Source organism: Moschus berezovskii, chromosome 4 (assembly GCF_049115385.1).
Source record: "Moschus berezovskii isolate FMDL1 chromosome 4, NW_MosBer_1.0, whole genome shotgun sequence".
In the NCBI taxonomy this organism is placed as follows: Eukaryota; Metazoa; Chordata; class Mammalia; order Artiodactyla; family Moschidae; genus Moschus; species Moschus berezovskii.
In genome coordinates this window covers 29,411,317-29,437,340 of record NC_142463.1, presented here as the reverse complement: position 1 = coordinate 29,437,340, position 26,024 = coordinate 29,411,317, and the positions used below count along the sequence as shown (strand labels likewise).

Sequence of the window (26,024 nt, the reverse complement as noted above, 5' to 3'; positions counted from 1 at the left end):
GGGTACCTAAGTAAAAAGATGGAGTTTTAGAGACTTTCCTCAAATAGTAAAGAATCTGCTCGCAATGCAGGAGACCAGGGTTCGATCCTTGGGTTGGGAAGATCCTCTGGAGAAGGGAACGGCAATCCACTCCAGTATTCTTGCCTGGAGAATCCCATAGACAGAGCAGCCTGGCGGGCTACAGTCCATGGGATTGCAAAGAGTCAGACACGACTAAGCAATTAACACACAGGCCTGGTTCAACTGTGGCCTCGGACTTGTCCCTGCACAGATTAGGTCTTATTGAAGGCTCCTTTCTAGGCCCTGACACTCTTAGGCTCCCTGCAGCTGGAAGAGAGATCTTACTGGCCAGTGGGAGTGCTGAGGTCTGGACAGCACTGAGCTCTGGACACAAGTGTGGCTCTGGGGTGAATCCGGGTGGGAAGGGAAAGGAGACACTAGGCCTCACCTTGGTTAACTGGTCCCCCTCGCGCCAGAAGCAGAAGCCTGAGCAGACAGTCTCCCCACGCCGGTACTCTGGGGTCTCGCGGTGCGTGGGCAGCGTGACTGACCTCAGCGCAATGACATAGGGTTCCCTGTATGGAAGAAGTGTGCAGAGGGGGCACAGGAAAGGTGAGGGCCAGCTTCCAGAAACCCCCTCCAGCACTGACCAGGGCCCTGTTGCAGTGACACCCTCACCAGAGTCTAAGGCACACAGCCTGGCTCCAGGTCAAGCTGGGAAGGAGGTTCTAGACAGGAGGTGCCTATGGGTGAGCAGTTCTGAACTCACCAGGTACCAGGGTGACTGCACTGTGGACCTTCTGGAAACATTGCCCACCTCCCCTTCCCCGCCCCGGGGAAGCAGTGTTGCACTTTGGATTTTCATGCTTCATCTTTTGCCTGTCTCTGGCACAGGTGATGCCATTTCTCCAGCATCCTCACCATGGCGCAGCTGGGAGCCTTACCACTCTTCAGGCAACACGGGGCTTTCAGAGGCTGGAGGCCAAGGAGCGGGCCATGTGAGAGTTGGCCTGTCCATGACCTGGGGCAAGGCACCCTCCCCTCACCACACCAGGAACAAGGACCACCCTGCTTTAGAGCATGAGTGACCGGAAAGGGCGGTGTGTCCTCTTGTTCTCCATTCTACCCACAGTGAGACCACGGCCACCGATTGTACGCTGAGGTCCTGAGGCCATAGGAAAGAGGGCTGACTCTACACAGATGTCCCCTCCCTGGGAAGGAAGATGGACCTGCCCACCTCCCAGCCCAGCAGGCAGGCACGCACCCGATGTCACAAGGCTTCCGTCGAGAGGCCAAGATGATGAAGTCCTGGGGCTTGGGGTCGCCACCGAGGGCGGGGCTGATGACATGGTAGATGGCATCATCCTCATCCACCTGCTGCACCAGCTCCACGCTCCTGTGCAGAGTCCACAGGGGTCACAGAGGCTCCGTGTGTGACAGCAGGGTTGGCCCAGCCGCTCCCCACCCTCCCCACGCTTCAGCCACCCTGAGCACATGCTTGGGAGATATATCAGCCCCAGACTCTCAACAGGGCCCACAGGAGGGCAGAAAGGCCCGGCCAAAGGGGACAGACATACCTGGGCTCGCAGACATGCACACAAGCAAACACCCCACTGTGGGCACCCGTGCAGGAACACATGGATGCCCACTGACGCACACACAGTGCTATGGATGTCTGTCTGTGTCTGCAAATGCACAGACACAGGTGTGTGACGATTCAGTAACCGCACTGAGTATTCAGTGAGTGCCCACTGTGTGCCAGGCACTATTCTAAGAGCTTATAGGTCTTATCTCACTTAACGCCACATCAGCCCATGCAGCTGGTCCTCTGAGCATCCCCATTTAATAGATGAAGGGGCTGGCACTCAGAAATAACTCACCCACGGCCACAGAACTAATAAGGAAGCAGGTCTGGGATGTGCATAGGTTGGGTGCCAGAGCTGTGCCCCTCAGATGCAGGTACACTACACACATGTGCCCAGGTAGACACACCCAGGCTTACACCCACACACACTCACAAGGACATCCTCGCAGAGACACAATCATGTCCAAATCTGCCACCTTTCCCTTCACATATCCATATGAAGAATTGGAAAACTTGGTAACTTGAGCAACATTCTCTGAGTTACCCTGAGTCTGGGAGGAGTTCCCACCCACCCCCTCCACTTCCCAACCACCTCCCCAAGCAGTCCCCAAGCCCCCTCTCAGAAGGCGGAACTCAGTTTGAAAATAACTGAACTACCCCTATGTGCAAATACATACCCACACCTCAAGTACCCATTTTAAGAGGAGGGAAACTGAGGCCCAGAAAGGACATGACTGGCCTTGGTCACATAGTTGGGCCAGGCCCCCACCTCCAATTCCAGGCTCAGTCCCTTCCCTGAGGGCTGGGAATACCCAGGACTCAGATACTCATCTAACACGTAACCATAGCACCTGCCCCCCCATAACCCATCCCTAGATAAGAGCAGGGGCCCAGTTAGTGGGGGATGGCTCAGCAGGAGGAGACACCTCAGGGCCCCCTTCCCCACCCCCGCTCCCCGGCACCCCCACCCTCTGGCACCCACCGGCAGTGCTTGTCCCACTCAGGCCTCCGGCGGAGGTCGGAGAGCAGCAGGAAGGCCTGGGCTGTGTCCACGTGCACCAGCATCTCCAAGTGGAAGGACAGGAACGTGTCCTCCTCTAGAGTGTACAGGCGGACCTGCGCGGGACAGAGGGCAGCCTCGGTCCCTCAGCTCCTCCTCAGACTATGCCGGGGACCCAGGCTGGAAGTCAGGGCCGCACTGATTGCTGTGTGTCTCTGAACAAGTGACTCAACCTCTCTGAGCCTCGGTGGCAGCCCCGTGAAAAATGGGAGATTCAGCACAAAGTGGATAGTCTGAAGAAGCTGGGACTGCATGGATAAGCCCACTAGTCAGATGGAACGGTACTTGGATGAAACAGAGCACACATATCACTTCCCACAAGTGAATGCACTGTGCCTAAGGAAATACGCCAAAGGTTACATACTGTACAACTACCTTTACTGGACATTCTCAAATAGACCAAACAAAAGGCACAGAAAACTGGTTTGTGGTTTCCAGGGATTGGAAGAGGCTTGAACACAAAGGAGAGAGAAAAATTAGAGGTATTAGGGAAATGCTCTGTATCCTGATTACTGTAGTGATGATGTAACTTTATGTTTTCCAAACTAAAAAGGGGAAGTTTTACTGTATGTAAATTATGCCTCAATTTTTTAAATATAGAAATTTTTCTTTTAAAAATAAAAAGATAAAGAAGCAGTAACTCATGCAAAACCAGAATGGATCTTCAGGGCCAGGCGTCCATCCAGCCCCTGATGTCACTGTGGGGAGGTGACCCATCCCAGGACGCAGGCACAAGGGGCAGAGCTCAAGCCCTCCCTCAGCACCCCCTGCCCCCAGCGCCCATCCGAGCCACGCCAGGCCTTGAGGGGGCAGGTGTGCTTCTACAACTGGAGTGGTTTCATGACTCACCCAGGGCCTTTGAGGGAATCCCCCTCTGACTTGAGTGGTTTGAGAGGGTTTCGCGGCTCACAGTCAACACCTCTGGCTGCTCAGAGGAAGGAAAGCTGGGAGGGTGGGGTCCACTACCTGGCTGCTCTCCGAGGACAGCACCCAATCGTCCTTGGCCACGAGCATCTTCAGGGAGGAGACGTTGTTGTAGCTCAGGTACACCTGCACAGACACACAGAGAGCCTCACCCTCCCTCCCTCGGGGGCTCCGTGCCAGGGCCACTCTGATGTGCGGACAGGAAACTGCACGTGAAGGAAGGAGCCTGGGCTTTGGGAAGGGAGGCCCGGGCTGGGCCGGACTCCTCCTCCCCTTGGGGCCTCAGCTCTCTCGGGCCAAGAAAGCCCCTGGCTCACCAGGCCAGTCCTGAGGCAGAGTACCCTGTCCCCTTTGGCCTCCTCCAAGAAGGGAGGCTTGGGGGTCCCCGACAGGTCTGAAGGCTGTCCGCACACAGCAGAAGGCCTTACCTGGTTGCTAGGATCCCAGGGGACAGAGAGGGGCATCTCCGCCTGCTTACAGGACACGATGTACTTCCTGGGAGAGAGGGAAGATGACAACCTTGGTCCCTCTGGGGCTTACCTCTTTCAGCAGGCTGACTGTATGCCAGGCCCTGTGCTCAGCCCAGTATGGTGGGAGGCACCCCTATCTGGCCAGGGAGACCGGGTGGGCACACAGAAAACAGCAGCTGAGGACATGCACACTCAGAGGCGGGGACTCGCAGGGAAAGGTGTAGACCCATAACCCTTGCCCGAGTGACGTCCCCCTTGATCCTCAGTGTCCTCATCTGTAAAATGGGATCAGTAGTCACACTTGCCCACTCATGGGGTCATCAGGAGAAGAACAGCATTTGGCATATGGTGTGTTAGTTGCTCAGTTGTGTCTGATTCTTTGCAACTCTATGGACTGTAGCCCACCAGGCTCCTTATCCATGGGATTCTCCAGGCAAAAATACTGAAGTGGGTTGCCAAACCCCTCCGTAAATGCGCATTTTTCTTATTAACATTAGATGGTAAACCCTGGTACATTCACATCACTTTCTGGCATGTAAAGTTTTTGGTAGCAATCATTCACACCTGGATTTGCATCACAAGCAATTGCTCACCGCCTCTCAGAGCCTTTCTTCATCTCCAAAATGGGCATCATTGGAATCAATGGGAGGGACACAAAAAGTAAAACTGGCCATACCTGCCCAGGTTCAAATTCTCATTCTGCCAATCATTCCTATCTGTGCGCCCGTGGACACCTAATCCCTCTGCCCTCAGCATCCTCACCTGTACAAGGGCCCAGTAAGACTACTGTGTCAAGAGGCCAAGACCAGAGACCGCCTGGATGTAAAGGCCCAGCCCAGGGGCAGCAACAAGACAGGCGAGTTCCCAGGCGCAGAGAGCAGGCAGGGAGTTGAGACAGAACTGAAGCCGTGTCCCCTCCCACCACCTGGCCTCCACTTGCCTGTCCAGGCGGATCTTCTTCCTGGCACTGGCCTCTCGGTACCGCCGCTCGCCATCCTGGGGAGAGGAGCCCAGACAGATTGTGGTGGGGGCAGGACAACCAGCTCGCCCAGCCCCCATTACCGCCTGCCTTCCTTCCCCAAAGGGCCCAAGGAGACCCTCCCTGCAGTCCTAAAGTGGATTTCAGGTCGCACAGGAGCAGCCTGGACAGCGCAGTGCCCGGTAACTGAGGTCCAGCCCCAGCTTCCCCTCACACCCCTCAGTGTCTTTGGGAACACCACCCGCTCTCACTAAACCTGTTTCCTTCTCCATGAAAGGGGACTCGCTACAGGCAGGCACACTTCGGAAGTGTTTCCCATGCCAGACTTCAACTAAGCCTCATGACAGCCCTCTGTGTTTGGCACTACTACTACACCCTTTTTATTTTATTCTGGCCGTACCACACAGCTTGCAGCTACTGTTCCCCCACCAGGGATTGAACCTGGGTCATGGCAATACTTTGGCCACCTGATGTGAAGAGTCAACTCACTAGAAAAGACCCTGATGCTGGGGAAGACTGAAGGCAAAAGAAGAAGAGGGTGCCAGAGAATAGATGGTTAGATGGCACTTCCGACTCAATGAACATGACCTTGAGCAAACTCCAGGAGATAGTGGAGGACAGGGAAGCCTGGCGTGCTATAGACCATGGGGTCACAAAGAGACAGACACCACTTAGCAACTGAACAACAGCAACAGCATGCCAATGAAATCCTGGGATTCTAAACATTAGGCCATCAGGGAACTCCCAGTACTATCCCCACTTTACAGAGGAGGAAACCGAGGCACAGGAGGGCTACGTGGCTCACCCAAGGTCACGGGGCTAAGGAGTGTGGCCAGGAACAGAATCCAGATGTTCGAGCCCGGAGCCCACCTCTGAACTAGTACCTCTAACGTCTCCTCACTCATGGACATTTATTGGCAAAGACCCGAAAGGACATCACAGACTATCTCCTGTCCCACTGTCTTCAGGCTCCCCACTCCTTTGCCCACCACCCGGCTCTAGAGCAGAGGTTTCACAGTACATGCTCAGCCTTGTGAGACGGGGCAGGGCAGGGGACCTTCTGGGAGAGAAGAGGCAACCTCACCAAGGTCCCTCCCTGGCCCCTGGAAGCAAGCCTGAGCCTGGCCCTCAGGAGGCACAAGGGAACATTGCTTAGAGCCAGCCCAGATCCCTGGTCCCTGACTCTCACCCCTACCCTTTTTGCTCCCCTGTCCCCATGGTCAGAGCAGTTGCTACTTAGTCAGGCACAAGATCAGTGTCTCCCCAACAGTCCTATAAGGTAGGAACTGCAATATGCCCTCTTTAAAGATGGGACTGAAGCTCAAAGAGGGCACCCATTAGAATGTGGCCAAGGTGGGGTCCAACCCACATCCGACCCCAAAGCCAGTGCTTTTACAGCTCTGCAGGCTCAGGAGTGCCGGTTAACGCCCAGAAATGAGGGAGGCCCACACACATGGTTCAAGTTCTTCCAAAAAGCACAAGGAGCACCCCTGGGGGGTCACAGCAGGGCACTCAGGGCCAAGGTGTGCCCCAGCAGAAGGAAAGAGCTGGGCCAGTGCTTCCCAGTCCTGCCACCCCTGGGCAGAGGGGGAAGGGGGCTGGTAGTGGGGCACTCACCCCAGGCTGGGGCCGAATCCAGGGCAGCATCTGAGGCTGGTCATCTGCACCCAGGACCACGAAGGTCATGAAGGCACTGTTGATGTGCCGCCGATGGGTCTCGGCCTCCTGGCGGTAGGCCTCCACACACACGCCTACCTCCATGCTGAGGGGGAAGGAGGGATGCTGTCAGCTGGACAGACCTTCCCAAGGCCACCCCTCCCCAACACACGTGTGCGCACACGAACACACACACAGACACATACACACACTCTCCTGCCGTTCCTCCCACAGCCTGGATCAGAGACCGCGGGGCGGGAAACTCAGAAGCATTCCCTTTCAACAATGTTTGCACAGCACCTGCTGCACCCCTGGCCCATGCTCATCTCTGGGGGTCACAGAAATGAATAAGCCTGTGCAGTCCAGGTTCTCATGCACTAACAGCTGGGGGATGGGGAAACAAATGTCTATGTAACATATGTTTGTGTAAAAATAAAGGGTTATGGTAAGACATAAGAAAGGAGGTGGAGGGGCAGGGCCTAATTAGGGAAAATGCTCTTTATAAACATATTCACCAGTGCACTAACAGCTGTGCTCCCGACAGCTCAGTTGCTGCTGTCTCTGTATCCCCGACTGTCTCGATGAATTATAAAATAGCAGCTGCCTCCATTCCCCTCACTTCGGATTGCAGACTTTATGCAGATGGGGAAATCAATGCCTAGAACAGGGCACTAACTTGCCCAAGGTCACAGAACAGTCAGAAAGAGAATCTGCACCAGAAACCAGGCCTCACAGACCCTGGTTCAGGACTTTTTGCTCTGCACAGCAGCAGAATGTGTGCATATCAGACGGAATAGTAAAATGATAATAATAACAATAATAGCAGCAGCAATGGCTGACCTTCAGTGACCGCTCTCTCTCTCATTATACTATTAAACAGTAACTCCTCATTGAATCCTCACGATTATGAGGTAGCTGTGGTGAGCCCCGGTTCTCTAAGGTGAAAGAACTGAGGCTCCGAGGGTTAAGTAACTTGCACAAAGTCACACAGATGCTAAGAGGTAAGCCAAATTTGAATCCAGGCAGCCTGGCTCCTGATCCCTCACTGTTAACGACTACGTATTACTGAAAATCACCACAGCTTTGAAATCATCAAAAGAGATGCATACTTTAAGTAAGCTTTCATGGGGGCATCAGAATCCATTACAAAGGTAAGGGTTCTGGGAACTATTTGCAGTTTTAGGAAAAGGGTGGGGAAGGGTTCGATAAACAACGTGACCCGAGCATCCACAGTGTGGCAGGATCAGGGCAGCAGCCAGGGAGAGAGATCAAGACACAGAGCGTGTGGCGTGACCCAGGACGGGGAGCCCAGAGCATGGGCAGCGGGTGAAGCCCAGAGCAGGGGCAGCGGGTGAAGCCCAGAGCAGGGGCAGCGGGTGAAGCCCAGAGCAGGGGCAGCGGGTGAATGCCAGAGCAGGAGCAGCGGGTGAAGCCCAGAGCAGGGGCAGCGGGTGAATGCCAGAGCAGGAGCAGCGGGTGAATGCCAGAGCAGGAGCAGCGGGTGAAGCCCAGAGCAGGAGCAGCGGGTGAAGCCCAGAGCAGGGGCAGCGGGTGAAGCCCAGAGCAGGAGCAGTGGGTGAATGCCAGAGCAGGAGCAGCGGGTGAAGCCCAGTGATGGGGCAGGGACCCAGCAGCAGCCAGAGTTCAGACCCCATGGACCTCGTCTTTGGGGGAAACGGTTCCTGACACTTTGAGGCAATGTCCCTTCTCAGGTCAGGAAAAGCCCTCAGTCCCAGGAGGCCCCGCCTCACCCATCCCAGCCCCTCACCTGTGCTTGAAGGCATTGTTCACGATGGCCTTGAGCACCAGACGGTCCCCAACCTGAGATGGGCCCCGGAAGTGGAACATCTCAATGGCCTTCAGGGTAGGGTGGGCACGGCAGAGCCGGCTGGAGGAGGCCGGGGGTCAGGGGACAGGACAAAGCACCCTCCCGTGCTTCTCCCTGCCCCCATCCCCACACCCTGCCCAGAGCCACATGTACCACCCTCTGGCCCACCCACTCCCACCCAACCCAGTGACAGCTCCACCCAGAGGAAGAGAACTAAAGCCCCATCTCACAGCTTAAAATACCGAGGTCTACGTGTGTAGCTGGAAAAAAGCTGAATTTGAGGTGACAAAGAGCAGGGCTTGCAATAAACCTTTTCCTTTCAAAGTTTATATCCTAGCACCTGCTGTTCCTACTACCTGGAAGCCCTCCCCTTACCCAAAGCTACTTGTCATTCAAGGCCCAGCTGAGGTACTCCTCCTCTAGGAAGCCCTCCCTGACTATCCACACTCTGACCCTCCTCTGAGATCTTATTGCGCTCACAGCCTGGGCTGCCCGAAATGGCATTGCTCATGCACTATGTCCACAGGATAAACACAGAGGAAGGGCCACTGGAGCTGGGCTCCAAAGGGTGGAAGAATTCACCTGGCTGAGGAGGATAAGGGTTAGGGAAGGCACTCCTATCAGAGGGAACAGCAAGTACAAAGTCATGGAGGTATGACAGTGTCAATTAATGAATGTCGGTCGTCATAACTATAAAAATATGCTCCAATACTTGGGGCAGAACAAGTTCAAGACAGGTACAGAGGTTATAGGAGAGGGAAGGAATTCTTTCCACCTTTAGGGAGAAGGGGACAGTTAAAGAGGCTTCTTAGAGGATAGACAGGATTTTAGCAAAGAACAGGTGGAAGGTCAGCCAGGAGGGGAGACAAGACTGGGAGCATGGTGGGGTGGGTGGGAAGGAGAAAGGCAAATGGCTTGCTTCGCAAAGAGTATAAAATCCAGGAAGTGAGTGGGCAGGGCCAGGGCAAGGGGATGCCCTGGTGCCAGCTGAGGGCTTGACATTTCTCCTGGTGAGCTCACAGAAGATCATTCCTCTCCGGTTCCCTGGGTCTGAAGGCCCCAGCTCACCCTATAAGAACAGTCGAGCTTCTGAAGCCTTGAATGCCAGCACCAAGTCAGGGTTTCTGCCCCAGAGGGAGCTGGCCAAGGGAAGGAGGGGAAGAAAGAAGAGGAGGCACCTGGCTGCAATGGTGGCCACGTTCTCCATCCAGGCCATGATCTGACCCCCAAAAGTATTGCCCTGGTGATTGGCGTGGGGGGGCAGGACCAGCTCCACACTCTCCACCCGGGTCTTCTCGGCCGGCACCATGTGGCTACAGTCTCTGCTCTCCAGATCTGACCAAGGAGGAATAAAGCGGGGGAGGTGAGAAGATTCCCGAGGGCAGACCCCGCCATGGGCAGCCCAGGACCCCCCACCACCACCAGCACTCCACACAGCTTCTCTTATTCACTCAGCACCACGGAGGTGCCATGTATCTCCCATCTCCCAGGGGGAGAGAGCTCGTTGGGCGAGGCCTGTGAAAGAGGAGGTCTTTCGCTTGGTGTCCAAGCTACTCAGCGAAGCCACAGGCAGGGAGGACAGCAGTTGAAGCCCTGAGCCAGGGTCTGGAAACCAGACAGGCAGGACGGCCACAGGGAGCAACGCGACCCTGGCTTAGCTGGAGTTGAGGACAAGTAAAGGGACAGCACAAGCCAAGGCTCAGATAAGGGCCCCGACGCCAGTCTAAGGCATCTAGACTCACCCTTGGGAAGAAGGACTGTCAAGACAGGAGGGATCCACAGGGGCTGCAGTGGGATGGATGGTGCCAGGGGCCTTGATGACTATAGCAAGAGCTGGGCCTGCCATGGCTTCCAGGCCCCGCATAAATAGGGCACATGGAATCTAGAGCACAGTTTACTGCCTTCACCAGGGTTCGCTACTCCTGCCTGCTCTCTGCCACTCTGGTTGGCTGAACTATCCTTCATGGGTCCTAAAATTGCCTCCTTTAGGTTTCCAAGAAGACTCTGCATTCTTATTTTCTGGAGATCAGAGAACAAAACCAAGGTCACCCCTCTAGACCTTTGCCCCCAGCCTGTGTCCTCTGTCAGAAAAACCTTGCTTCATCTCTCCACCTGTCAAAATCCTCCCAGTCCAAAGTAGATCCTGTGTGCTGGCACAGGACAATCTGCAGGATATGTTTTTAAGGGGAAAGGAGCAAGATATAGGACAGTAGGTACCGTTCCCCTATAGGGTAAAAAGAGAGGGTTGAAATGATAGGTAGTATGCATTAATATGGCTTCCCTGGTGGCTCAGACAGTCAAGAATCTGCCTGCAATGCAGGAGACCCAAGTTTGATCCCTGGGTCAGGAAGATCCCCTGCAGAAGGGAATGGCTACCCACTCCAGTATTCTTGCCTGGAGAATTTCATGGACAGAGGAGCCTAGTGGGCTACAGTCCATGGGGTTGCAAAGAGTTGGACACAACTGAGTGACTAACACTTTCACTTTGTTTTTTTATACATAAATATGCAGGAAATACTTCTGGAAAGATGCCCCCAAATGAGTAACAGTAGCTGCCTTTTTGGAGGAGCCTGGGTTCTGGGGTAGAAGAGAGTCTTGCTTTTTATTCTGTCTCCATCTTTTTTATCCCTAGAGCTATCTCTCTATCTACCTATCTAGCTACCTGTCTACTGAGTTGGCCAAAAGAGGGAACATCTTACAGAAAAATCCAAATGAATCTCTTGGCCAACCCAATATATGCTTTTTTTTTTTTTTTAAGTCCTATTGTCCTCAAGGCCAAGCTCAATACTACCTTCCCAAATACCTTGACTCCTAGAGACCCAAACGCATTCAGGGGATGACAAACTGTTTTCCATGTGTCCCAGCTTCATCTTCACAGCTCCTGAGAGCTGAGCGAGAGGTCCAAATGCTCCTTTTTCCCCCCTAAAGGACCTTGAGGCAAGAGGGTTATCCAGGCCTGAGGCCATCGTTGGATGGATATCCCAGGGAGACTTCCTTCCTCTCTCTGCCCAATGGGAGTCCCAGACAGAGGGGAGCATGTAGGACACGAGCTGCCCTCCCCAGCCATGACACTCACCATCCTGAATGACGCAGTTGGCAAGGAGGTCCTTAATGGTGTCTGCGTAGACCAGCCGCATGCGCCGGCGCTCAGCCGCCACGCTGTGCTCCGTCTTCTCCTCTTCGGTCCGTGGCATGGTTGGCTTCAGCTTCACCTGTGGCGGGGGTAGAGTGGCGGGTTTCAAGACAAATTCCCTGAAATAGCATGAGGGCCTGTCCCCCTAGGATTACAAGGAGATCAAACCAGTCAATCCTAGAGGAAATCAACCCTGAATATTCACTGGAAAGACTGATGCTGAAGCTGAAGCTCCAATACTTTGGCCACCTGATGCGAAGAGCTGACTCACTGGAAAAGACTCTGATGCTGGGAAAGATTGAGGGCAGGAGGAGAAGGGGGCGACAGAGGATGAGACGATTGGATGGCATCACCGACTCAATGGATGTGAATCTGAGCAAACTCCGGGAGACAGTGAAGGATAGGGGAGCCTGGCGTGCTATGGTCCATGGGGTAACAAAGAGTTGGACACAACTTAGTGACTGAACAAAAACAACTGCCCCCCTAGTAATCATCTCACACCTGGGGCTCCTGGATGGTTACAAGTCTTGTCCCCTCTTTGTCCCCATCTTCCATCTCCATGTTGACTGATGCACCATTTTCAACCTCCAGTGTCCCCCGAGCCCATTCTTGGGCAAAGGAACTGTGGATGAGGAATGTCAAGGCAGGACATGGAAGGCAATGGGAAGACCCTGCGAATCCTGGAGTGAGGTGCACGAGGGGAGGAGGGGAAAAGCAGAGCCGGGAGGCACTTGAGGTTCAACCACAGTGGGGGATGGGCCTTCTTCTGGAAGCTACGGATTCCCTGCTGTGCCCCCATCTCTACCACTCCACCAACCCCCAGAATCACCACCCTGGAAAGGCACCCAGGAAAGGTGGCCTGGCAGCATAGAGTGGTCAGGTATAGCCACCTACCTTGGAAAGCTCCCTGTGGGCCACAAAGGTGGCTAAGGCCTTGCACACACACCACTGCTTCTCAGAGCACAGGTCCTCAGAAACCACCTGGATGCCCACCTGGAAGGAAAGAGCAAGGTGGATAAGTGAGGAGGGAGGAACTAGAATCCTACAGCTTGAGATGGGAAGTGTCACCAGGCCTGGCCTCTGGTATTTCTGGATCACCTACCAAGTCCAGGGGGCTAGAGACGTGGGATAGGTTCTGATTCTGGCCCTGGCTCCCTGGGGAACCTTGGGCATGTCAATTCCTTTCTCTGGGCCTCATTTTCCTCACTTGTAAAATGGGAATGATTGTACCTACCCTCAGAGGGTTAGTGAGAGGATCAAAATGAGACTGTGTTATGAAAGGGCTTGAAGTAAGTGTTGGCTAAATTGGAAAGACAGACAGCTTGGGGGTCCATAAGGGGACCTTGGGCACTTATGGGGTGTCCAGAGCTACAGTCAAGATTCTGCTATCCAAGCCTCAGTGGTGCCTCAGTAACCACTGGCCCAGCTGGGCAAAGTTGCCTGGGCCTGACGTCCATAAGTGGGAAGTAGAAGCCTTGCACCAGAGCTCAAAGAGCCCTGTGCATCACCAGAGTCCTCTCATTAAACCTTCCACAATCCTGCAGCATAGGAATCATGTTCCCATTTTACAGATGTGAAGACAGAGGCTGTGGGAGGTAAGCTAATGGACCAAAGTCTACCGCTCTCAATGCTTCAGCCCACTGATGTCAAGGCTAAGCACAGTGGCTGTCCTCCCTGCATTCACCTGGCTGCTGAACAGAGGGCCTGACACTAGGTATGAAGACCCAGGAAGCTGGAAGTCAAGGCCCACAGTGGAATCCACATCGCTCGGAGACCTGAGGCACATCCCTTCCCCTCCCTGGCCTCAGTTTCCCCTTCCATGTGACGGCCATTGGAAAGTTAGATCCCTAGATCCTCCCAAACTTGCCAGCTATTTCAGAACTCTGTATCCTCAGCCAGGGCACTGCGAGTATGAGCACGAGTGCACCCAGGCTGGGGGCTGAGAACAAGAGAAAGTGGGGGCCACCCACGCAGTGGCTCACCTCCATGCTAGAGTTGAAGGCCCGGTTCACCTTGGCCTTGATATTCACCACCTGTCCAACACTGAGGAGGGAAAAGCAAGAGATGAGCCATCCGGAGGGACAAAACGAGAGAACAGGGGCCTCAGATACTTGTGGGGCCTCTGCCGAGGGGAACCAGCCAAAGAATGTTACAGCATACAGAGCATATTCTCATCTAAGAGGCTACCAAAGCAAGTAGCAAGACAGTGTTAGCACCCCATTTACAGGTGGGGAAGCTGAGGCAAGAGAAGTGGCATGATGTCATTCATCTCCCCCTTCCCCTGCTCCCCCTAGTCCAATGGACGCTCAAGATTCTCTTAGCTCTCAACTCAACAGTCCCTCCTAAGGAAAGCTCACCCACCCTCCACCTTCTTGTAGCTCCCCAAATTTTATCTTCCTAATACAGATCACCATAAATAATATAATAATAACGAAAAAGTTTAAAATATTGCAAGAATCACTAAAATGTGACACAGAGACACTATATGAGCCAATGTTGCTGGAAAAATGAGGTCAACAGATTTGCTCAGTGCAGGGTTGCTACAAAACTTCAAGTTATAAAAAATGCAAGATCTGCAAAGTGCAATAAAATAAGGTATGCCTGTATTTATCCACATACAGATAAAGCAAATTTAGCAAAGTGTTAATTACTGACTCTCAGTGGTAATGATCACACCACTATTCAACTTTTCTATAATTTTGAAAGTTTTCATGATAAAATATTAGAAAAAGAACTTTCCTGACCCACGAATAAAAAGAAAATCTATTTTTTGCACTGCTAAAATATGACCCTTCCCCTTCCTCCTCCTCCCCTTCCTCTTCCTCTCTAGCCTCCCCTAAAGCCAAGCAGTCACCCATTTGGACTCCCAAGCTTCTCTTCCTTCCTGACTGTCTTCCATCTCACAGCTCAGGTCAAAATTGGCTCCATCCCCAGAGTCACTGCCCAGCCTCCTTGGGGGCCCCTTCAAGCCCCTAGTTCCCCAAAACCCCTCCAGAGGCAGCGCCTATAGACAAATATGACCTTTTCAGCCAGTTGTAACGGAGCCCCTCCCCAGGACCAATACTCTTCGCAGACAGAGGAACATGTTAAACGACACCACAGTGATGCTAATAGTAAAATCTAGATGATGGAGAACCCTAGAGAGCAAATGACCAAGGTTCTTCAACAAACAAACTTCAAGGAAAAACAGAGAGAGACAGGGAGTAGGAGGAGGAAGGAGAGGGTGCAGGGAGAGGGTGATGGGGAGATGTAGGGCCTACAGGTAAAAAAAAAAGACTTGCGGGAATTCCCTGGCAGTGCAGTAGTTAGGACTCAGTGCTTTCACTGCTGGGGACCAGGTTCCATCCCTGGTCAGGGAACTAGGATCCCATGAGCCATGAAGCATAGCCAAAGGGAAAAAAAAAAAAGACTTAAGAGACCAAGTAACCAAATGCAACCTTATTTGCATCATGACTTGAACAAAATAAAGCAAAGCAAAATAAAACAAATTCAAGAGACACTGCATGCAAGTAAACGCTGGCTGGATATTTGATGTTGGTGAGAAATTGTTCATTTTGTTTAGGGGTAGTCGTGGTACTGAAGTTATGTTTTTTAAAAGTTCTTATTTCTTAGAGATGCATTTTGAGGCATTTTTAAATGGCTAAAGCAAAAACAAGCAAACAAAACAACCTTTCCCAGCTTTCCTCAGGTGCAGCCAGGCCCGTGTCCATGGGAGAATACTGTCCAGGCAAGAATACTGGAGTGGGCTGTCGCTTCCTTTTCCAGTGCCTCTATTAGTTCAGTCACTCAGTCGTGTCCAACTCTTCGCAACCCCATGGACTGCAGCACGTCAGGCCTCCCTGTCCATCACCAACTCCCGGAGTTTATTCAAACTCATGCCCATTGAGTCGGTGATGCCATCCAACCATCTCATCCTCTGCTGTTCCCTGCTCCTCCCACCTTCAATCTTTCCCAGCCTCAGGGTCTTTTTAAATGAGTCAGTTCTTCGCATTGGATGGCCAAAGTATTAAGAGTTTCAGCTTCAGCGTCAGTCCTTCCAGTGAATATTCAGGACTGATTTCCTTTAGGATGGACTGGTTGGATCTCCTTGCAGTCCAAGGGACTCTCAAGAGTCTTCTCCAACACCACACAGTGCCTCTATACCCACCCTCAAAAACAGAGGCAATGCAGCCCATTGGTTGGGCTTCCCAGGTGCCTCAGTGGAAAAAGAATCCACCTGCAATGCAGAAGGCACAGGAGAAACAGGTTTGATCCCTGAGTCGGGAAGATCCCTGGAGAAGAGCATGGCAACCCACTCCAGTATTCTTGCCTGGAGAATCCCATGGACAGAGGAGCCAGGTGGGCAATAGTCCTTAGGGTCACAAAGAGTTGGACACGACTGAAACAACTGACTATCACACATGCAGAGCCTACTAGTTAAGAGCAAGCTCTCCGGGGCCAGACTGCCTTGCTTGTAGTATATCCTGAGTTCTCCACCAGCTGTAAGACCTTCAGTAAGTTACTTTACTTCTCTGTGCCTCAGTTTCCTCACCTGTAAAAGGAGGATACTAATAGCCAGGATCTCACAGTGTTGTTCTAAGGACTTTGTAAGTTAGTTATCAATAGTAAAAAGACATTACAGTTATAATAAAATATTGAATATAGTTCTTTGTGTTACACAGTAGGGCCTTCTCCCCCCTTTTTTTTAAATGGGAGTATAACTGCTTTACAAGGCTGTATACCTGAAACTAACAGAACATTAAAAATCAACCATACTCCATGTAAAACACTGCTTACATGTTTTTAAAAAGGCTTACAAATAACTCATCAGTATGGGTTCATTAGGGCTTCCCTGGTAGTTCAGCTGGTAAAGAATCTGCCTGCAATGCAGGAGACCTGGGTTTGATCCCTGGGTTGGGAAGATCCCTCAGAGGTGGGCATGGCAACCCACTCCAGTATTCTTGCCTGGAGAATCCCCATGGACAGAGGAGCCTGGTGGACTGTAGTCCATGGGGTCACACAGAGTGGGACACGACTGAGCAACTAAGCACAGCACATGGGCTCATTAACTGTGACAAAGGTACCGTATGAATGTAAGATGTTATAGAAACTGCACCATCTACAGTGTTTTTGTAAATCAAAAACTATTCTAAAATAAGATATTCAAAAATGAGTACTACAAAGCACCCATATGTCAAAGATCATTATTTGCCCGGAATTTACCCCTTTGAATTGAAATTATGTTTCTGTATCTGCCTCCCTGCAGATTGGGAGCTCCTGGGGCACACAGACTATGTTCCAGTTGACTTTGTGGACTCTAAACCCAGCATGAGCACTGGTCCAGAAAAGGCACAGGTAGTGATGAATGATGGAGAAGGCAATGGCAAGCCACTCCAGTACTCTTGCCTAGAGAATCCCATGGATGGAGGAGCCTGGTGGGCTGCAGTCCGTGGGGTCGCTAAGGGTCGGACACGGCTGAGCGACTTCACTTTCCCTTTTCACTTTCACATATTGGAGAAGGAAATGGCAACCCACTCCAGTGTTCTTCCCTGGAGAACCCCAGGGACCGGGGAGCCTGGTCGGCTGTCGTCTATGGGGTCGCACAGAGTCGGACACGACTGAAGCGACTTAGCTGCAGCAGTGATGAATGACTGAATAAGTAAGTACAGGGACTGCCCAAACTTCTTCCTTAACCACGACTCATGGGGCACCAGGAAGTCCTGGATAGGTCCTTGGCACTTGATGTTCCAGGCACTGATAGCTCAGAAGCAGGCCTGGAGGCCATAGCACTGCATGCAGCCCCTCCCTGCAGCCTGCCCTGGGATGAGGCTTGGCATGCTCCTTGGGTCCTAGCAAAACTGTGCAAAGACCAAGCTCAGGATAGTGTAATGAAAACCTTTCTAATCAGTACAGACATCAAACAAACAAAACTAGTAGGTAATGAGCTCCCCATTCCTGGAGGTATGTGAGCAGAAGCTAAATGGTCCAAACTTCTGGCTCAGGCTCTGCCAAGGCACCTTGTCTAGGGACCTCCCTACAGTCTGATGACCAATGACCCACAGAGAAGAGTCAAGCCCCAAAAGGCATTCACTGATTAAGTCTAACCAGCAACCCTGAATATTCATTAGAAAGATTGATGCTGAAGCTGAAACTCCAATAATTTGGCCACCAGATTCGAAGAGCTGACTCACTGGAAAAGACTCTGATGCTGGGAAAGCTTGAGGGCAGGAGGAAAAGGGGGTGACAGAGGATGAGATGTTTGGATGGCATCACCAACTCAATGGATGTGAGTTTGAACAAATTCCGGGAGATAGTGAAGGACAGAGAAGCCTGGCGTGCTACAGTCCATGGGGTTGCAAAGAGTTGGACATGACTTAGTGACTGAACAACAGCTTCCATTTTGAAGATAAGAAAACTGAGGACCAGAGAAAGAGATCAACTTCCCCAAAGTCACACAGCACCCCATGCTGCAGCTTGAGCAACATCCAACTCCAAAGCTGGCTGAGGCAGCCCACCCCACAGCACCTGGTCACAAGGGCAGCTCCTAGCCCACTGCTGTCCCAGAGACCTTGCAGATGGGTCATGGCTCCAGAAAGGCTGCCCCCTGTCCATCTGCAAAGGCTCTCAGCTGAGGCAGGTGCCAGGCAGCACACAGGCTGATAAGGTGGGAGCTGGGGGAAGAGCTCTGGGCTCGTGATGGGGAGACCAGAAAGAGAGTCAGGAGGCCACTTACCTAATGGTGTGCTCAAAATAGATGTCATCCATGGAGGCTGTGACACAGGGGCACCCTGCATGCCTCTCCGCTGGCATCAGGAGAAGAAAGCCATCCGTTAGCAGCCTCCCCATGGCCCAGGCCTCTGATCAAATATCAGACCCTCCTAGCTAAGGCCTGCCTCCTCGCTCGCACCCCCACCATTCTTTATTTTCCTCACTGTGATTACGACACCCCGACCCTGTCTTACTTATCTGAGTTTTGTCTGTCTAATGCCTCTCCCTTCTGCTAGACCGCAAGTCACTCGAGGGCAAGGAATTTCGCCCATCTTGTTCATTGCTGTGCCCAGTCCTCGAGCGGTGCCTGGCACGCAGTACTCAATAAGCAGCCGTCGAATATTCCACTTCCTGACCTCCTCAAGTGCCCAGGCAACCTCACCCACCTTTGTCTGCTTGCCTGAGTCACTCTCATCCTGAGGACTCTGCTCCCAGGCCTGAGTCCTTCTAGAATTCCTTCTCTACTTCCAGGGATGGGTCAGGGCCACCTCAGGTCTGTTCTCCTAGAGCCCCAGTTCCACCTCCCTTTCCCAACCCCTATCAGTGCAGGGGGACAGTTAGGTCTCCTGTCTGCCCACCCCCACCCCATCAGACTGTGAACTCCCCATGGGCTGGAGAAAACTAGGGCATCGAAGGCAACAAAATGAGCTGCATCCAGCTCCACTCAACCTGCTCAAGCCACGGGTTTTGCTACTGCCAGCCTCGGGGCAACCACGCCTAGTGCTTCGCTGCATCAGAGCAGGGACCCTAGGGTCCAGGACCAGCACTCAGCGCCCTGGGGGTTTGCAGGCAGGAGGGTGGGCCCAAGCTGAGCATGTGGAACTTGAAGAGGGCATCATAGCGGGTGGACTGGCCTGAGTGAAGGCCCAGATGAGAGAGGAGGGCGGCGCTCAGGGACGGCCTCTGCCCTGGTGCGTGTGGCCAGGGCTGGGAGGGCAGCCATGCCAGGTTCGGCCTCACCGGATAGGCAGGCGGTGGCGTCGATCCACTTGAGCAGCTGCCCGACGCTCAGCTCGCCACGCTGGTTGGTGTGGCAGGGCAGCACCAGCTGGCTCATCTGTACCTCTGTGGGGTTCCGGTAGCCCTCACCGTCCGCCATGCCGTCGCTGTCACTGCGTGAGGCCGACTTCCGGGACGTGCGGTTGGAGAACACGGAGGCCAGGCCCTGGGGAGCAGGCGAGACGGTCAGCTCAGAGCAGCGTCTCCGGGCCTGCCAGCCCCTGAGATCCCCAAGACCACCTGCCAAGAGAACCCAACTCCAAGAGTGGCCAGCACCCTCCAGCCCAGGGTCTCAGACCCCAGGGGCTCTCTGGATGCCCCTACTATGCCCAGCTTCCTTTTGGCCACAAATTCCATGTTAACATATCCCTGGACCTGAGGGAGGGGGTGGGGAGAAAGGGATGGAGCAGAGTATTAATTCAGCTGTAGGCCAGCTTTTTCAAGTTTTGCCTCAGATTCACCTTTGTTCTGGTAAGATTTCCTGTCTCTATTCAGGGAGGCCTAGTAAGCCCTACAGGCTTCCCTGGTAGCTCAGCTGGTAAAAAATCCGCTTGCAATACAGGAGACCCCGGTTCGATTCTTGGGTTGGGAAGATCCCCTGGAGAAGGGAAAGGCTACTCATTCCAGTATTCTTGGGCTTCCCTGGTGGCCCAGATGGTAAAGAATCCATCTGCAATACAGGAGATTTGGGTTTGATCCCTGGGTTAGAAAGATCCCCTGGAGGAAGGGCATGGCAACCCACTACAGTATTCTTGCCTGGAGAATCCCCAAGGACAGAGGAGCCTGGTGGGCTACAGTCCATGGGGTCACAAAGAGTCTGACACAACTGAGCAACTAAGCATAGCACAGCACAGTGAGCCCTACAGTAGTCAAGCCCAGGGATTTGCTCCTATTTCATCCCATAAGGACCCTTTCCTCAGGCTCTTCATGTTTCAGATGACATCGGAAGCAGCACCTCGGCTGGTGCTCATCCGTTGTCAACACTTGGCTCTACTGACAGGGAGGGCTCCAAGCAGTCACTGACCAGCTGTCTGATCCAGACCAGGGCTGGAACAGCTGCCAGCTGGAGAACCAGCAGAGAAAATCCTAGAACTCATGAATAAGAGGAGGAGTCTCTGCCCAGGGTCCAGCTTGGGAGTCTCACTTGCCAGGCAACAGAGGTAGGTGTGCCTGGCAGTCCCCTGGATGGGGTGGGATAAGGAAGGGGAGCTGACTTGCCATCCTGTCTCTCTGGCCAGCTTTCCCTCATCACACTGTGAACAGAGCTGGGGACACCTGCCGGTGTGAGAAAAATGACAAGTAGGGGTAGGCACGGGGATTCCAATTTTCACGCATGCATGCATGCTACGTCACTTCAGTCGTATCCGACTCCTTACGACCCTGTGGACTGTAGACCCCCAGGCTCCTCTGTCCATGGGATTTCTCCAGGCAAGAATACTGGAGAGGACTGCCATGCCCTCCTCCAGGGGATATTTCCAACCCAGGAATCAAACCTGCAATTCTTACATCTCCTGCTTTGTCAAGAGGGTTCTTTACCACTAGCGCCAAATGGGAAGCCCTCCAATTTTCATGGCCATTGCCATTTGTGGTGATAAGTCCCAGCTAACATTTATAAAGTGCTTATAAAGTATCAGATACTCTTATAAACACTTTACAAGTCCTAATTCAAATTTTATCCATATAACAAACCTCTGAAAGAGGTACATTATTATATTCATTTTAAAGATTAGGAAACTGAAGCTCAAGTAAGTGCCAAGCCCAGCTGTGACTCCAGAGGTCTAGCCACTGAGACTGAGGTCCTACTCACCACACTACACTTCCTGCAGGGCCTCCAGGGGCCCAAGATGAGGAATCCAGGGCCCTGGATGTGGATTCAGCAGCAAAAAGTGCTATGACCTATGCTGACCCTGCTACCTCTACAGGATGGGGGCAGTGATGGCTCAGGGAAAGGATGGGTCTCATTCTGGGGGGCTATACTGTTTGGACAGCTCCCCTCACAAGGATTCCATAGCTAATTCAATAAATTCACAACACAAGTTGACTTGCTTAAGGTCACTGACCCCTAAGGGGTAGCCCTGGTATTTGAACCAAGCTAGTCTGACCCAGAACAGCTTGTGGGTTCCTTGGAGAGGCAGCTCCTTGCCAAGGGCCCCTGGATACCAAGTGCTGTGCTGGGGACTAAAATGAGAGAGAAGAGGGCAGCTGCCCCAGGAGCTCGCAGCCTGGGTGGGTACCTGCGGGCACCACGCTGCCAGGCTGTTGCAAGCAGCTTCCAGACCACTGCGATCCAAGCAGCAGGAGCCGTCACCATGGTAACCATTGCCAAGGCATTTCCAGCCTGGTATGTGCTGGGGGCTGCCTGGATGTGGATGTGGGTGGCTGACTTTCTAGGTGTGGGAGACGGTAGAGGGAGGAGGCAGGCAGACTATGTTTACCCACACTCTTCCCAAGCCCCTCCCACAGCGAGTTCTGGGACAAACATTCCAGAAAGAAGTCCTAGAGAAAGCAAGGTGGAAGCAAGATGCAGAGAGTAAGGGGGAAGAAGAAAAGCAGAGTATGCGGAGTTTCTGGGCAGTTCCAGATGTGCACACAGGGAAGAACCCCCCCACCCCAACACAATGTCCCTGCTGTTCAAGCCTGTTCTCACCCACTGCCTCACTGAATTGTCACGAGGCAGGCAGAGGGTAAAGACCATTTACCCCATTTTACAGATGAGGAAAGTGAGGATGGCAAAAAAGTCATAGACCAGCAGTCAGGACACCTGAGCTCTAATCCTCTCTGCTTCCCGCCTAGCCAATCCCCACTCATCAGTTCAGTTTAGTCGCTCAGTCGTGTACAACTCTTTGCGACCCCATGGACTGCAGCACACCAGGTTTCCCTGTCCATCACCAACTCCTGGAGCTTACTCAAACTCATGTCTACTGAGTTGGTGATGCCATCCAACCATTTCACCCTCTGTCGTCCCCACTCCTACCAGCCTCCTACTTCCTGTTTTGTGAAACAGAAGTCCCATCCATTGACGTCTGCATCCCTGGATGCAGGATCTTTGCCTTGTCATTCTGTTCATTGATCCACTCATTCATTCTCCAACCACCTCCTCTGTATTAAAGTGAAAGTCACTCATGTACACCCGGGGCAAATTCATGTCAATGTATGGCAAAACCAACCAATATAATATTGTAAAATAATTTGCCTCCAATAAAAAATAAATAAAGTGAAAGTCGCTCAGTCGTGTCTGACTCTTTGCAACCCCATGGACTACATAGTCCATGGAATTCTTCAGACCAGAATACTGGAGTGGGTAGCCTTTCCCTTCTCCAGGGAATCTTCCCAACCCAGGAATCAAACCGGAAAGTCTCCTGCATTTCAGGCGGATTCTTTACCAGCTGAACTGCCAGAGAAGCCCCTCCCTCTGTTTGGGCCCTCTCAAACACTGAGCTTATAAGAAAAATTGGGCCAGTCCTTTCAGAAGCTCCTACTCTAGTTCTCATGCTTAGAAGTACCTGACACCCGGTAGGACCACATTAAAGATTTATAAAGGGATGTTTAGAGGCAAACTTGAGTTCAAATCCTAGCCCTGCCCCTCAGAGCGCTATGTGATCCTAAGCAAGTGCCCTCTTCTCTGAGCCTCATCTGTCACTTGCCAGGTAGGGCCCAGGGGAGACTGCCAGTCTCCAAGGTATCTCAGCCCTGGTTCCAGGATTCTGGGGTCTAATCTTGCAGGGCTCTGGCATGGCCAGCTGAGCTTTCTAACAAGGAAGCTAAGGAGCTCTGTCATTTGTCAGGCAGGAAATACTGTGCTCTGAGAAGGGCAGAGCTCCCACCCTGGGGCTGGCAGAGGAACAAGCCCCTCTGTGCTGGGGCCCCACCTCCCTCAGAGAGTGGAGTGCTGAGCCCCTGGACCATGGGCCAGGGGGAAAAGCAGCACAGCCTCGCAGACTCCAACTCCTTCCTGGGGCTCCAAGGCAGTCTGCCACAACAGGGCAGGCCAGGTCAGGCCACCTCCCAATCCCTTGGCGGGCAGGCAGCCAGCCAGGGAGGACGGGGCGTGTGTGGACCCAGCAGGGTTTGGCCAATGAGGCCCCAGAGTCCAGCCACTCCTCTCAGGGCCAGTCACGGGGAAAGCAGAAGCCCTGGACAAAATCAGGGCCTGGGGCAGCCAGGAAGGCTGAGCCAGGACAGCTGACAGGGAGGACAGAGCTGCATGAAGGTGGGGAGGGCATCTAAGGGTCAAAGACGTGCGCTCCCAGACAGCAGCAATCCCAGGCACTGGCGCCCAGCCCCAACAGTCCTGGCCAGATTGAGTAATCCCAGACGAGGCCCCAGCCGGCTACACTGTGGGCTCTGTGTCCCTTCTCCTCAGCCAGAGTCATGTGACAGACCAGCTGGGTCAGAGCAAGAAAGGCCACCTTGTCCAACCCTTTCATGGTTGGGGACACTGGGGGACACTGGGGGAAAGGCTAAAGTAAAGGGTAAAGCCTCTTAGGCCACAGGGCTCCTTCTGGGCAACTGGACAACAGACCCACACAGCAGATTTAACCTGGACTTCTTCTGTCCCCCAAGTAGCCAAGTTCCAGGGATCCAATCTCCTTAAACTCTTGGTCTACCCTCCACCCGTCAGCCCCCACACTCTGATGCGCTCAGACCCCTGCACTGCTCACTCACTGGGTTGTTTCCACAGCCAGTTCACAGGCCTCCAGTCTCTCCACCTCCTTCCAGGCCTCTACACAACACTGAAGGGGTCTTTCCAAAACCCAAATCTACCAACTTAACAACCACAACCTACTGCATCCTGCCTTCCGGGAAGCAGACCCAGTCCGCACAGCTGGGACCTTGTTCTAAGCCGTAGAGCCACACAGACTTTTCTGAAGAGCAAGCCTGAGAAGGCACTTCTCCTGCTCAAGATTTCTCAGTGGCTCGCTTTGGGTCTTAGGATCAAGGCCCTGCTCTGTAGCTCCTGCCACTGCCCCTGCAGCTGCTCTCCCAGCTCACAGCTGGGAGAGCACACTCTCACTACCTCTGTTCTACCTGCCAAGTGAGTCCTTCCTCCCACTCCCTCTTCAGCACCCCTTCCCCATGCCTGCCTCCTCCCCAGGGAGAGTTAGGGCCTCCCCGGACCCCGCAGCCTCACTATCTCCATCACAGCACTGACCAAGGCATGCAGTCCCTGTTTTCACAGCCACCTGCCCCAGCAGACAGGCATTCCCACAGGACAGGGATGGACGTAGGCCTGGCACAGAGTAGGTGCCAAATTAATGCCTACAGGAAAGGAAAGAGTGGTGACCAGGGCAGCCTTGGAGCTGAGACTTGAGGAAGAGGACAGTCTGAGGTACAGAAAGGACTGCAGAACAGCAGGGGCTCTGGTGGCAGGAGTGGCTGGGGCAAAGGGAAACAGGTGGGAAAGTACTAGGTACCTGTGTGGTGGAGACAGAGGCGGGGATGGGGAGTGGGGCAAAGAGTCCCCAGAAATCAAAGAAGACCCTTGGAGAAGGGTGTGCCCTACATGGTCAGCAGGCAAATGTGGAGCCCAGCCAGCAGACAGAACATCTCAGGGACTTCCCTGCCAATCCAGTGGTTAAGATTCTGCATTCCCAATGCAGGGGGCATAGGTTCAATCCCTGGTCAAGGAACTAAGGTTTCCCATGTCACTAACCCCCACGTATCACAACTAGGAGCCCGTGCTCCACAAGAGCAGCTCACACGCAACACAACTAGAGAAAAAGCCCACGTGCCACAGAGAAGACCCAGCCCAGCAAAAATATAAATAAACCAAAGAACCACCTCAAAGAGCAGGCCGGGAACAGAGGCGGCCCACCAGCCCTGGAGGGGAGGAGCTGGCCTGGGTCACCACGACACAGGGCTGCGCACAGGCCCTGGAGATCAGCCTGGCCTGCATTCACGCCAGCTAACTCAGGTGACTGCAGGCAGGCTGCTCAGCCTACCTCTGTGGGCCTCAGTTTCCTGAACTGCAAGAAATGGGATCATAATACCTACATCTAGGGTCATCATGGGGATGAAATTAAAGAAGATCCAGGGTTCACAGCTCCTCGTATGCACCCGCCACGTGGCTAACATTTACTGAGCAGTGAGGTTAGCGTTATAAAGCTGAGTTTGGGCTTCCTACCAAAATATAGCTGGGAGACTCCTAAACAGAGTTCAAACCAGACTGTTTACATAGTTCTTTCTCACGCATGAGTTCACCAGAACCTCATGGCAACCCCGTGATGAGGCAAGACTGGTAGCCAGTTTGAGAGGTTCCGTGAGAATTCAAAGAACCAGTGATAGAGTAGCAGGGATTCAACTGCAGGGCATGAGACCCTACATGGCCGGGCTCCTCCCACTCTCCCTCCCAGCCTCTCTCCAAGGGGCGGGGACTGGAAGGCGGGTTGGGGCCAGAGGCGTGGGGAGAAGCATCTTGGCCCACTGCTAGCCAGGTCTCAGGAGAGCCAGGCCCTCCTAGAGTGTAAGGGAGCTGCCCAAGTTGGTTCCCTGTCCCCACAAAGGTGGCTCCAGGCTCTCAGAGCTACCAGTCGCCTCCCAGGAGTTTTCCCACCAGCAACACAGAAGCATGTGTCAACCTCCTAAATACCCCTTCAGTCCTATTCCCTATCTTCTTCCCCCAAAAGGCTCTGAAGCAGCCTGC

At 53.2% G+C, this 26,024-nt stretch overlaps 1 protein-coding gene across 1 annotated transcript in view; it reads right to left on the bottom strand.

The window, feature by feature from the left end:
* Positions 1-26,024, bottom strand: part of ACOT11 (acyl-CoA thioesterase 11) — a 50,371-nt gene that overhangs the window by 5,952 nt on the left and 18,395 nt on the right. Inside the window, exons 2-15 of the mRNA XM_055402386.2 lie at positions 19,343-19,547; positions 18,348-18,417; positions 13,618-13,678; positions 12,530-12,628; positions 11,579-11,714; positions 9,681-9,837; positions 8,443-8,562; positions 6,636-6,780; positions 4,976-5,035; positions 3,998-4,060; positions 3,612-3,695; positions 2,568-2,701; positions 1,265-1,396; positions 449-575 (exon numbers count right to left, since the gene is read on the bottom strand). Of these exons, the coding sequence (XP_055258361.1) occupies positions 449-575; positions 1,265-1,396; positions 2,568-2,701; positions 3,612-3,695; positions 3,998-4,060; positions 4,976-5,035; positions 6,636-6,780; positions 8,443-8,562; positions 9,681-9,837; positions 11,579-11,714; positions 12,530-12,628; positions 13,618-13,678; positions 18,348-18,417; positions 19,343-19,547 (1,593 nt within the window). The remainder of the gene's footprint in view (positions 1-448; positions 576-1,264; positions 1,397-2,567; positions 2,702-3,611; positions 3,696-3,997; positions 4,061-4,975; positions 5,036-6,635; positions 6,781-8,442; positions 8,563-9,680; positions 9,838-11,578; positions 11,715-12,529; positions 12,629-13,617; positions 13,679-18,347; positions 18,418-19,342; positions 19,548-26,024) is intronic.